Raw genomic sequence first — 14,227 nt, 5'->3', positions numbered from 1 at the left:
ATGAAGGCTTCTGAGGTGGTGGCAACGTTCTATTTCTCGGTCTGGGTGATGATCACATGGGTGTTTATCTTATAATTAGTCATTACATTGTACATTAGGTTTATATACTTTACAGAATGTGTTATATTTCACCATAAAAGAAAAACTTTTTTAAAAGACTGAAACCAAAAACTTTGTCACCAAAAGCTTTCACAAAACATTTTTCTCATGCTTATACAAACATTTAAGACATTTTCAAATATCATCTCAAAAACTTCAAGAGTGCTGCCTTAATAATTCTGTGCTCCATTACTGATCTTGCAGATTAAAGAAGTAAGATGGTTTAATAATTTACCTTAATAAAACCTACTTAAATAGAATTCATTCTACTTTAAGGAAATTACTGGTTATTTTAAGAATAGGCACGATCTGCTAAGAGAGTAGATCTTAAAAGTTCTCATCAGAAGAAAAAAAAAACTTTAGGGGCGCCTGGGTGGCTCAGTGGGTTAAGCCTCTGCCTTCGGCTCGGGTCATGATCCCAGAGTCCTGGGATCGAGCCCCACATCCAGCTCTCTGCTCAGCAGGGAGCCTGCTTCCCCCCTCTCTCTGCCTGCCTCTCTGCCTACTTGTGATCTCTCTCTCTCTGTTGAATAAATAAATAAAATCTTAAAAAAAAAAAGAAAAAAAACTTTAAGGTGACAAATATTAACACCTTAATATCATTTCAAAATGTATACAAATACCAAATAATTATGCTGTACACCTGAAATTATTACGTCATCTATACTTTAGTTTAAAAAAAAATAATAAGGATGAAATAAACATGGTGGTCACAAGTGAGTTTCCCAGTGGTGATTCTTTTCACAGACTCTACTCCACCCATTTGGCCAGCAAAAAACAATAATTTAAGCTGTGCATACACAGGAACTTTAGAAATTATGAATTACTACATTTTAACTTAAAAATAGTATAGAAAACAGCATATGCTACAATATTATTTATCCAACTATCTATGGGAGAGAAAGACCCAACAATTTAAGTTTTAAAAACCAAATTCGTCTGAAGTCATGTATAGGTTGGAAAGATTGCTAGATATCACTAAAGAAAAGAACACTGCACTGTGAAGAAAAGAACAGCTGACAAACCTGTAGGGCATAAAAAAGGAAATTAAAAGAAAATCTCAAAAGAAACATTATCAATTTAGTTAATAAAGTAATCATTTATACTTTATTAATATAAACATAAATTTTCTTTATGATTTTATGAATAGTCCTTCTCTTCAAATAGGAATGAATAAAAAGAAAACCTAAAGCATGAAAACTATTAACTCAATGAAATTACAGATAAGCGAAGCACACAAATTTTGTATCACTAATTCTAAGTAAGTCAAACTTCACATAAAAACCATTTCATAGGGGCGCTTGGGTGGCTTAGTGGTTTTGGGTCCCTGCCTTTGGCTAAGGTCATGATCTCAGGGTCCTGGGATCCAGCTGCAGTCCCAGCCCTTGAATGGGCTTTCTGCTCAGTGGGGTGCCTGCTTTCCCTCGCCTGCCTATCTGCCTACTTGTGCTCTCTCTCACTCTGTCAAATAAATAAAATCTTTAAAAAAACCCCAAAAAACCATTTCATAGCTAAACTTCAATTTCCAATACTGTCAATTTAAAGTGAACTGTAGAAACAAACTTCCCTTCAATTTTCAAACTTCTCACAAAGCAGCCTGTAATGCAAACAAAGGTGCAAAGAAAATAGAAGAGAATCTAGCCAAACTACAACCTTAGAAAAAGTACTTCACCTCCTTTACCGGTCAGATTCTTTGCCCTGAAAATAAGCCAAGCCAACATATACTCTGGAAGCCCGTAGACTATTGAATTCTGGATCTACTAAACTCCCACCCTGTAAAATTCCCTTAACTGGAATGGCTTAATATTTCCAACCTTAGGGGCACCTGGGTGACTCAGTGGGTTAAAGCCTCTGCCTTCAGTTCAGGTCATGATCTCAGGGTCCTGGGATCGAGCCCCACATCGGGCTCTCTGCTCGGCAGGGAACCTGCTTCCCCCCCCTCTCTCTCTGCCTACTTGTGATCTCTGTCAAATAAATAAATAAAATCTTAAAAAAAAAAATTTCCAACATTATAATGAACTTTTTACAGACAAATAAATCTAAATAAAACAACATTCACTTGGATTCATTCATCTTTTCTTCTCACTCAGCTATTCCCCTTAAAATCCCTATCCCTGAAAACTCCCTAGTCATTCAGGTTTAAAAACCTGAAGACAGGGGGGCACCTGGTTGCTCAGGTCATGATCCCAGCTTCCTGGGATCAGGCCACAGGTCTGGCTCCCTGCTCAGGGAAAGCCTGCTTCTCCCTTTGCCCCACCCCTCCAGTTCCTGCTCTCTCTCAATCTCAAATAAATAAATAAAATCTTTAAATCATCATCAACTCTTCTCTCTTCCCTACATCAAAACAAGTAATTAGCCATTATCCAACTAGTGAGCTTAGTTAGCTGGGCATAGATTGTGCCCAGGCACTCTGATAGGCCAATATGTTAAGACTTAAGTCAGGGCAGCTGATTAAAAAACATAAATTAAATGGAGGACACTTTCATTTAAGCCTGCCTTGAAGGCAGAGGATGCAGTAAAAAGGACATAGATTTTGGAGACAAGCAGAACTGTATTATTTAATTCTTAGGGGAATACTAAATTGAAGTATTTTTTATCTACAGAAGAGATGTTACCTTATCTCAATTCTAAGATCTAAAATCAAGTTGTAAGACACTGTAAAAACTAAGCATCTACTATCATTTAGAACGTATATTAAAGTTATCCTGCAACACTAAGTTCCACAGAAAGAAAAAAATGGTCACCAATGGTATGATCAATTTTAGTGTAGCAGTCACAATTCTTTAGAAATGTATATTTCTGAAAATAGTATAAACTTGACCAACATAAAGGCATTCACCAACCTATGTGCAGGTTATATTCCAAAGTATGCTTAAGATGCCTTTCATTTGAAACTCTGAAGGTGTTTTTACAAAGAAATAAAATTCCAAGTCAACAAATGCCAGTTTACCTCCACTTACTTAAAACAGGACAGCCTCTGCAGTTGCTCCTATCTCTTCCAACCCTTACCTCCACCTAACACTTTTTAAAAAAATCCTATGGTATTGACAGTTTTTATCAATTTCTAAATCCTTGGAAATTATTTGTGTCAGAGTTAGGTCAAGTGAGGACACAGAAACTTATTCAGAAAAAAGTAAGTGATTTAAAAACAAAAAATATCCACCAGAATCAGGTAGTGGAAGTAAAGGTGTTAAGATGGGGTAGCAAGTTAACCATTCACATTTTCCCCCCTTTCAACAGTATTAATTTGACCCATACATTGTTTTCGGGGGTCCTGTATTATTTGAAAATGTTTTCATTTTTTCCTATTAATTGTAGGGACTGAAATAAGTAACTTTTGCAATTATACATAAATTAAGCTAGTATCTGGACAAAACACGGCAATAAAACAGCATAAATATGACTCAGAGTAAGCACCAGGGTGACCAATAAGAGGCTTCTAATAATTTACAAAGAATTTAGGTGTTCCACATAAATTAAGTCCGGTAAAACCAACATCAATATCCTTCTAACAACTTCACAGTTCCATCTGAGACATCAGATTTGGCAAAGCCAAGTCATTTAACAGATATGCATTGACTTATGATGTACTCAGATAAGTTATTAACCAAAACCTAGAAAGATTAAATCTTGATTCTAACCTGCAGTCCAACTGAGGGTAATACAGAAACAGTATTTATACTCATTAAGTTCAACTATTATAGAAAACAAATGTCCAGAAATAAGAGATCCTCTTAATTATGGAGTTGGAGAACAAAGATAACACTCTTGAGGTACTATCAATGTCTACAAGCAGGATTCAAAAGCAGTAATAGAAAGATATGATAAAGCAAATAAACTAAAACACTATAGAATGTAGGTGTTGAAGAGGAGTGTTCGCTATAAAATTCTTCCGACTTTTCAGTATATTTGAAAATTCTTACAATGTAACAATTTAACGTAACATACACATACGTTGAATTGTGGGATGCTTTTATAATTTGGGTTAACAGCAGTATGGTCTCTAACAGCATTAAGTTTTCAAAGTAAGGAAGTAACAAATATGATTCAGTCACTCGAGAATATTAATCTTCCCATTTTTTCTGAGAGCATGTATGCACTAATGAATACTAAGAAATTACAATGAAGAGAACTTTTTAACATTTTCTCATATCTCAAAGTACTCATCACTTATAGAGAGCAAAAAAATTAGAAGTAGATTAAGTACAGACATGCCAATAAGTTTCCCCATATTCTTTAACAACTGGGTCAGAGCCCATAATGAGCTTCTAATGCTTCCTCTACAATCAATGTTGAATTTTTGCAAACTACTCATGGCAGTAAGAGATCTGCAGTCTTACTCAAGTTAGCCCTCAAAATACGAAAATCCGGAACAAAAAGAAAAAGTTCCAAAGTCTTTACTAACAGATCCTAACTACCCCAGAACCTATACTATATGCCTCATAAAACCTGTTTACTACCTACAAGAACCATCACACGTAAACCAGATGGGAGCAGGTCCGATTCAATTATCCAGTGCAGCAGGCCAAGACACTCCCTGCACCTCCTCCCTAAGTGTTCTTGTAACTTACAATGATTTTAAGCTCAAGGCTAGAAAAATTGTAAATTACAACGAATCCAGTGACAGTATACCTGTTCTGGAGCCCAGCTGGACTGCTGTTGCTAATGATTCTACAGTCAAAATAACTTTTTAAGATTTGGGATTTTTTTTTTCTAAAACTGGTTTTGTTACCCATTTTGTCTTCTTCAGAACTGAGGTCAATAGCCTCTTTTTGTCATCTGCAAAGTGAAGAAAAACGTGGAGACTTCAAAGTACAGAAACTAGTTCCCAGTTTACAAACAGCTTATGTTCCAAAGGTTTATCAATCCTTTGAAAACACGTCTGCACTAATTAATCTATTTATACCAATTTATACCATAGTTTCTTTGAAAAATTGTACTCTCAAGTTTTAATTCTAAACTGCAGCTTTCTGCCCTGCAAAAAGACATCTGCTGCCCTTTTACAGCTAACTGCACTCAAAACTCAGGCTCAGAGAATTCTCTCTTTAGAGCTCTAGGGAGAACCCACTGCAACTTGTGAAGGCAGGGAAAAGGGCAGCTCTCCTTACAAAGCGAGCTTTTACATCACCTCCATGGGAAAAGCCACTGTAAGTCAACAAGGTAACAGTGGTGGAAAAGGTACCTGGTTAATATAAAAGTAGTAATAGTTACAACAAAAATAAGTAGAAACTACATTTTGCTCCAGATAAAAAGAAGATAAAATTAGGTGCTGTTAAAATAGTTGCTCAACCAAATGTTTGGCAAGTACAGACAATATATTCTAGAACTGCTTCCTCATATCTGATCAACTCAACTGATAAGGGAGGAAATTACTAAAGTGAAGTGGTGAGGAGATCATACCACAAATGTTGCTAAGTTCTAAAAAAGTATAGTGTACTTTAAAATTCAATAAATATATAATATCCAATATTATATACCACTCCTTATAACAGCTGCAAGATTTAAAAAATAAATTGAGTGACAAATTTAAAAAACAAGTATAACTTTGTGACAATGAGTCACCTCTGGCAACTAGAGTCTTACACAATTTAAGAACTACTGTAAATTTATAGAAATAACTCACAATCAAACAGAAAAAGTAAACTTTTCATTAAAAAGACTTCAGAAACAAAGCCAGTAACAAAGACATGAAAAAAGGGAACAGGGAAGGCCAGAATAAATTGGCTTGTTGATATAAAATCTGAAAGAAACATTTAAATATTATTAAAGATTCAGGTCATTGCTGCATTATAAAATAGTAATCTGGGAGACTCCCAAGCTAGTATAACACTAGAGTATTAGATTAAAAGATCAAAACATTGGTGTTCTTATTAGCTTGGAAGGAAAACTGCTTTAAAAATCCAGAGTAATAATGATAGGCAATCTAATCCTTTTCAAAATTTTTCAACAAGAATGGATTATAAGAATGAGATACCTAATTACCTGAGATCTTCAAAAAGTATGAAAAGAAAAACAAAAGTGAGCAAACAAGGGATTTTTTTTGTTTAAAAATCTAGTTTTCTCATTAAGTCAACCCAAATTATACTTAGACATCAAATTTATATTTGGCAAATCTCTGTTCCTAGTAAGGGATAGGGACAATTCCTTTATTATAAAATGACTGTTTAATACTAATGATAATTACCTAATATTATGAACAGAAGCATTTAATTAGGAATATAATAAAATATATAAAATATATTACATTATAGGATACACACAATAATATATAAAATATAATAAAATGTAAATATTAAAACTATTAGTAAGCACCTAAAGTAGATTTTAAGAATGAAGAGATATATATACCTTTGGATTAGCGTATACAAATTAAATTTAGTTCAAATTTCATACATTTAGCTAAAGGACAGTGTTTCTGGAATGTGTTTCTATGCGTTAAAAAAAATAGAAGTGAAACAAATTTTCACGTAGACAAAAAACGGTTATGCTCTCCAAGCATATTCCTGAAACCTTAAAAAAAAAAGACCAACTTCTAATTCTTTGTCATACTTTACAAAAGAATATTATCTGTAAAGTAACTTGATAAAACTTCATGATTACAATACTCAGTTTCAATAGTAATTCTGGGCTGACTTGACGCAGATTTCGAATCTTCCTTCAAAATAAGGAAAAATAATAACATTGTCTCCTCACTCAGTTGTGAATTTTTCTGAAATCCTTAACTGCAGCCTCAAAGTTACTATTAAACCTTTGTAAAAATGATACTCTCTTAGAAATACTATTCACAACCTTTGCTACCTGTGACGTTTGATCACCATGCATTTCTGCTATAGTAATCTAAAAAGACAACTTTCTCTTTTTACGTTGTTCTGTAAAATATTAGCAGTTTTCATTTTCCGGTTCCAATTTCATTTTTATCTAATTCGCTTAACTGTTTCAAACCTAAAACTAAGAACGTTGTACCTAGTTCCCAAGGCTTCACAGTATGTTCTCCTGTGATTCCAAATAGCATAGTTATTTTTTTTTTAATGTTAGAAAAAAATCAAAACCTCTTCGTTTGACGAAGAATGTGCCAGTAATTAACTGTTTAGCCAAAATGAATTCTCCGTGAGCAGGCCCCTTTCATGTTCAATGGATGCTGCACTACCAATTTTTCTATCTTAACAGAACTTCAATCCAGTATTTTAATATATGGGTAATTCACTTCCCCAAATATTTATAATCCATATAGTAACAGCTCTCAAGAAGATTCTTTCTGTATTCAAATGATAAATATCTTAAAGTTTAGTTAGATCTAATTATTATAGGGCCGTAAGATTAACTCAAGGCTGACAAGTCGGTCAACATGAATTAAGTTAGTTTAAAAGGCACAGGCTCAGGTATAACGTAAAAAACAAAACCAAAAAGGCTGGGAAAGCTGGGGGAAAAAAATTAAAGCAATAATTCACAAACCAGCGTAATGCCTACATTAGCTAGTGTTCTTAGGGTAATTTCCTAAAACATTCAGGTCAGTCCCGAATACCATGTGCAACTTCTGGACTATAACCTAAGGCTCCCCATCACTGTGATAGTTTGTTCTCTTACCCACAAACGTTCCTGCAGAGACCAATAAAGGAACTAATGCCATGCTTTCGGTATTGTGCACAACACACTGAGGGTGACAGTTGGACTAACAGAGTAATGTTCTTGCTCTAAAAAGCAACCCAAGATAATTGTGGAACAGTGATGTGCTGAGTGCACTTAGGGGCCTTGAAAAGAGCCACTCCTGAAAATATCTAGTGTTAAATAAATAAGAGTCCCCAGCTTTCAGATCACTTTCAGGGATATTATTTCCTCTCCCACAACACCTCACTCTCTTTTTCCCTTCTTGTATAAGGAGAGCAAAAACGAGAAACACGAAAAGCATAAAACTGCGAGGCTGAGTAGACAGGGCTCCTGCACATCTGGCCTCACGTCCAACCGCAACAGGGCAACCCCTGGGCGAGCCCAATCCAACCAGCAAAAACGCGCCCGCAAAAATGAGAGAACGCGAAAGCCACGGGCGGGGAGGCGGGGAGTCCGCCACGAGTCGGCCGAGTAGAGCCCTGCCGGCTCCCGGCGTGGCCACTCCGGACTGGGCTAACCAAGAGGGCTGCGAGGGGCTTCGTTCGCCCTCCCTGGAGGCGTCACACTTATCCGGAAGGGGGCCAAAGTCCCACTTGGGGACCCCACCTCGAGCTGCCAGGGGGAAACTTCGCCCACGGGCAGGGGGCGCGCCCGGAGCTCCGGGACCCGCGCTCGCCTCGGCGGGGGTGCGAGCTGGACTAGGCGGCGGCGCGGGGCCAAGTCCGGGACTAGCCGCGGCGGGCAGAGGCGCGGGTCCCGGTTCTCCGCGGGCCGCGGGCGGGGGAGGGGCGGCGGGGCACTTACCACGGGTCGAACTCGTGAATGATGCTTTCGAAGCGAATGACCGCGAAGAGGCGCGAGCTGAAGCCCGCAAGCCAGGCCAGGAAGAGGATGGTGAAGGAGAGCAGCGACTGCCAGCCGGCCGGCTGCGACAGCCCCCCGGATAGCCCCGCGGGGGCCGGCTTCGGCGGCGCCACGCCGCCCGCCGCCTTGTGCGCGCACTGGGCCCCGGGCCCGTGGTGACCGTGCCGGCTGTTCCCCAGGGCCATGAGGCCGCTCCACGGGGACGAGTTGAGGGACGACTTGTGCTTGCTCTCCGGGGCCGAGGGCTCCGCCATGTTGTGCCCCGGCGGCGGGTCTCGCTTCTCGCCGCCGCCGCCGCCGCCTGGTGCGAGGGGTGCTGGGCGGGGACCTGGAGGAGGAGGAGGAGGAGGAAGAAAAAGGAGGAGGAGGGAAGAGCGCCGCGCGCTCCCGCCCTCAGCGCCGCGAGGCCGGGGGACAGGGGGTGGAGGCGGCGGCGGGGAGTCTCTGCCTCAGCAGCGGCCGCGACCGCCGCGCTCTCAACTCGGATGGCCCTTGCGCCCCACTAGCCATCCGTATCCTCCGTGCAGCTGCGGCAGCGGCGAAAGCCGACGGGACGAGGGCGCCAGAGAAGAAGCAGCAGACGGAGGCGGCACCACAGCTCCGAACAGCAATGACATTCCCCCCTCACACCCGCCGCCCGCCCCCCGCCCCGCGGTGAAGAGCAGGAGGAGGAGCCCCCTGGAGTCCGGGCGGAGCTCAGGCTACCTCTGACTCCGCCCCCAACCCGACAGGAACTGGCCCTTCCACCTGTCACAATGCGACAGGTCCGTTAGGGGGCGGGCCCAGAACTGCGGAGCCCACCAATGGGGGCGCGAGCTGGGGCGGGGCTTAGCCCAACCGCTCTCCCCTCCCTTTTTCCCCTCCCGCCTCGCGCCGGTTCGCCCGGGGCGGCCGTGCTGCGCGGCTACGGCTTCATTGTCAGTTGAAAGACGCGGTTTCGCGTGCCTGTGTTGTCGGCAAGGAAGGGTGCTAGGCGGCTCTCCTCGTTGCATGAAGCTGGGCCGGGACGAGGGGTTGGGAGGTGATCGAGAACGGCGGAGCAGCGTCCGTCAGAATCGTCTTAAAGAAGGCGAAGAGCGCCGCGCCGACCGACCGGACGCTCACCGGCTCGCGGCGTTCGTGACTTTTAACCCGCTCTGCGCGGAGCGCCCCGTCACGTGACTGAGCGCGCAGGCGCGTTACTCCAGTCTTGTGCGCTTGGGGGTGGCTGGCGGGGTTTTGCCGCCCGGGGCGCCGGGCACAGCCTTCGCAGCCTGTTTAGTGTCGGTGGCTGCCTCTAGGTCCACCCTGCGGGCTCCGCTGGGTGTCCTGCTTCCGATGTTGTGAGTTAAGACAACTTTGCCGGCGCTGAAAACTCTTCGGAGCAGAAAACAGGCTCCTAGCTCCGAAGAGACCTACCTAGGGAGCAGGCAAAGTGCGACTTTCTCCCTTTTTTTCACTTCTGGTCTCTTTTTAATTGGAAATTAGAAATGGTTTGTTCACTGGAAATAGGAGCCGATGTATGGCTTCATTGTTAGGTGGGCTGCATACAGTCCACCTAACGAGTGAAACTTTATGTCAGCTGTTACTGAAGTCTCTTTAGTAAATAATAACGGACTGAAGATCCCTATCCACAAGTTCTGCCCCTCTAGGTTGCATTTATATATCTTCCTCCCCTATGTACTTGCCCCCCCGCCGAAGGTGCCACCAGGGAGACCAAATTCAAGTCAGAATGAGTTTAAACATTAATGGAGTAGCGAGGAGACCAGAGTTACTCTAATATACTCCCTGTGAAAGACATGGACCTTTGATTCTATACATATTCGATTCATTTTTCATGTAATTGTTCATTTTATTTAGGTGAATAACGTGAACTTTAAAGCCTGTGTTCGCATGATTATGAAAAAAACTCAATTATTAAGCCATTAAGAAATTTTAACACATCTAGTAAATTTAAGCGTTTAGAAATTGTGTTTAAACAGTAGGTCTCTTCAGAATGTTAGATAAATGAATGAGTATACTTAGTCTGAGACTGGTCTTTGAAACTAATGGATACAGCTACTCTTTTAACCTAAGTGAGTAACTTTTCTCTGGTCTTCTTACAAAAATAACTAAATAGGGCGCCTGGGTGGCTCAGTGGGTTGGGCCACTGCCTTCGGCTTGGGTCATGATCTCAGGGTCCTGGGATCGAGTCCCACATCGGGCTCTCTGCTTGGCGGGGAGCCTGCTTCCTCCTCTCTCTCTGCCTGCCTCTCTGCCTGCTTGCGATCTCTCTCTGTCAAGTAAATAAATAAAAAATCTTTTAAAAAAATAACTAAATAGTCTCATTAAGGAAAAGATGAAAGGTTTCCAGAAGTAGACTTTCCCACCAACAATTTAAAGCTGACGCTTATTGGACAGCTGAATTTTAGTGAGAATTATCATAGAATATTAACTGAGCCCTGCTGTAGGAGAAAGGTGACATGATCTTCTCAGAGCCAAAATGTACACGCGAAAATGCCAGCATTTAGAGTATTGGGCCCGTGTTCCATGAACCAAAGTTCTATCAACCTAAAATAAAATTTATATTTTTATTTTAATTCATTTGGATATTTGTTTTACTATCTTTTGTATAGATGCTTTCTATTAAGTCATACATTATCTTGCTTCCTTTTTGGTGGTTTAATTGCCAAAGTCCTGGTCTGAAAAGTGACAAGACTCAGTTCTAGTTGCCCATTGTTGCTTACTAAGCTGTGTAGCATTGGCCGAATCACCTGCATGTGTTACCTCTTCTACTTAGGAAGTCAGTTGTTAATACCACCTGAGATAGATTATCTGAAAATACTTCAAAAAATTGTTAAGGATCATAAGCAAACACAGCTTAGCCGTGAGTGAGCCGTGAGTGTAAAGCAGTAGAAAAACCCCTGTTATTCTTGGTCTTTATTCACTTACTTGCTAATGCATTCAACAAGTATTTATTGAACTCCTTTATGCAAAGCACTATGTGGGCACAGGATGTAGCAGGGAATATGAGAAACGTGGTTCCTCCTTCACAGAGGTCACCAGCCATTCCTAGGGAGATGGGCACTGAGTAAACAGTCACATTTCTAAGTACCAAAATGCAATGCTACAAATGCTATCAAAGAGAGACATCTGGGGGATTTGACCTGCACAAGATGAGAATGTTACCCAGGAAAGCAGCAGTGGGGATAAGGATAAAATGATCAGAGGAAGAAGGGAAAGAGTTATCCAGAGAAGCACATATACAAACGTCCTGCTTTAGGTGTGGGGAGGCGGTTACAAAGAAACACACAAATGGCCAGTATGGCTGCAGCACAGTGGAACAGTGTGGCACAGGAGTGGAGTAAATGGCTAGAGATTGTAAGGTCATGTCAAGAGGTGTTTTTGTTTTGTTTCAATGGGAGACTAATAAGGAACCCTAAAGGGATTTAAGCAGAATTTGGTGTGTATGAAATAGAGTGTCATCAGCTGTGTGTTTTGGCAAGATTACCGAGAGTGCAATGTGAAAAGCACGTTGCAGAGGAGAACTCAGGCCACCGGTGCCAACATCTGAGCTTACAGAGGTTACCTTTGTGAGGAATGCATTACAGAGGAACCACTAGGGAATCCATAAAAATAAATTGCAATATGGTGACTTCTCAATTTCCAGCCCAAATATAGAAAAGTGATTCTGTGCATGAACTTGAATATATTGTTTTGCCTCTCTGCACTTGAGCTTCTTGATCCTGCTAGGTGTTTGGATGCTGAAACTGGGACAGTAGGGCCCAGAGAGGAAAGGATAGGTAGGGGAGGTAACAAAAGAGTGCAACCCAGAAAGAGGCATAAAGTACGACTGACAGTGACACAGAGTGCAGAGAAGTGATGTACGACACCACTGAAAAGTGTGCCTTGTATTGGCAATCACAGTTTCCCAGTTACTTTAGCAAGGTCAATTTTAGTGAAGTAGGGAGCAGAAACCAGATGGCAGCAGGTGAGGAGGGGTTGGAAGCAAAGGATGTGGAGGCAGGGAGTGTAAACCACTCTTTTTAGAAGTCTGGCTTCGAAAGCGCATAGAGAACCAAGTCAGACAAAGAAAAGACAAAATGACCCTCAGCTCCTGGCTTTTTCCAATGTGGTCAAGAAAAGATTTAAGTGCAGATAATGTGCCTCAGAAATGGCACAGGTCTAAGAGAAGGTTTACTCTTCCTAAAGGAACAGAAACAGTGTGACACATACCCTTGCCCTGAACACTGGGCATAGCAGGGAGAGCCAGAGTCTGGCATGTAATTGGCACTCATAAATATGTGGTGACTGAAGGACTTCTCTACCATGAAGTCCAGAGAAAGGTAGTTGCTGGTATTGATTCCACTGCTCAAAAAGGTCTTCAGCACTTTCTGTCTTTCCATTCTATGCTGCATTGTCTGTTAATACATTTTCATCTGCTTCCGTGGTCTCTGCATTGCTTAGGAGAAGCTGAGAACTATGTTTCCCAGATCCTCTTCCATGTATGGTTCCATGTTAGAGTTTGAGAGGAACCCAGTCAAGATTTAGAGGGGTAGTTGGCTTCAGGCAAAAGGGGAAGAATGAGCAAACGTAAGGTTCACAACATCCTTTCAGCCGCTGTGAGAACCGCTTGTCACCAATAAGACAGAGCAAGAAAGGTCTTTTTGGAGATGATTGGAAAGCTTTTGAGAACTACCTCCTTCAATCCTTCAGGTTGAAGTTTTCAGTGTTCACTTCCCTGACTGTGACTTCTGGGCAGCAACTTCCCTGATCTTAGTTCTCCTTGGTTTTCCAACATTCATACAAGTAATCAGTCGTGTATTAAACCCTTTATTCCTGAAATACCTAGAGTAGCTCTGTTTAACCAACTGAACCTAGCAATAAACAATCAATTCTCTTAGTGTGTTGGATTTCATTCCTTTGACTATTGCCTGAAATTTTTCATTCCTTTTTATCGCTTCATGATATTCCAAAGGATGGATGTACCATACTCATTTAATCATTTAGTCAATAATCAATTGATGGTGGTGGATATTTGGGCTGTTTCCAATCTTGTGCAACTACAAACATGGATACAAGGAATAGACTTGTAAAGAAGTAATTGTTCCTAAGTGTAAGAATGTTGGTTGGAGAAATGACTGTAAGTGAAATTTGGTATAAGCATGTTTGTAATTTCAGTAGATAAATCGTTCTCCATATAGTCTTGTATCACTTGAATTCCCACAATGTGTGAAAGGCCTTCCTAGGAACTCACCAGCAGAGTGTGGTAAGAAACTCTTGGCTTTTTGCCAACAAGTGAGGTGTAAATTGGTAGTTTTAATCTGCATTTCCCTTATGAGTAAGGCCGAGGATATTTGGTTTTATATTTAAGGAAATCTTTTCACATCCTCAATGAGGCAGAATTGGCATCACTGATTGTATATCTTTAAGTGTAATTATTGGAGTAGTATGCTCCAATGTTATGGAAACCATTAGCATGTGCAGTTTTATTTGCCAGTTGCTGAGAAAACGAGGTCATCTATACTGAATTCATGCAAATCTGTTCTTAAAAACACACACACACAAAACTTCTGCTGTTCAATTTAGCATATCTCCTAGATTATCTATTCTAGATCACGTACCTTGTGAAAGTACTTTTGAAGTAATAAAGGGATTTTTTTAAATGCTGCATTAAGAAATTCAGGTGGAAATTTTCTAA

General features: G+C 41.1%; 1 protein-coding gene across 1 annotated transcript in view; it reads right to left on the bottom strand.

Moving 5' to 3' along the window:
• Positions 1–8,844, bottom strand: part of STT3B (STT3 oligosaccharyltransferase complex catalytic subunit B) — a 105,495-nt gene extending 96,651 nt beyond the window's left edge. The window contains exon 1 of the mRNA XM_046002601.1: positions 8,509–8,844. Within this exon, the coding sequence (XP_045858557.1) occupies positions 8,509–8,822 (314 nt within the window). The 5' untranslated portion in view covers positions 8,823–8,844. The remainder of the gene's footprint in view (positions 1–8,508) is intronic.
• Positions 8,845–14,227: the final 5,383 nt, after the last annotated feature.

Source organism: Meles meles, chromosome 4 (genome assembly GCF_922984935.1).
Source record: "Meles meles chromosome 4, mMelMel3.1 paternal haplotype, whole genome shotgun sequence".
In the NCBI taxonomy this organism is placed as follows: domain Eukaryota; kingdom Metazoa; phylum Chordata; class Mammalia; order Carnivora; family Mustelidae; genus Meles; species Meles meles.
The sequence above is the reverse complement of the archived record's forward strand: the minus strand, read 5'-3'. Positions and strand labels throughout refer to the sequence as shown.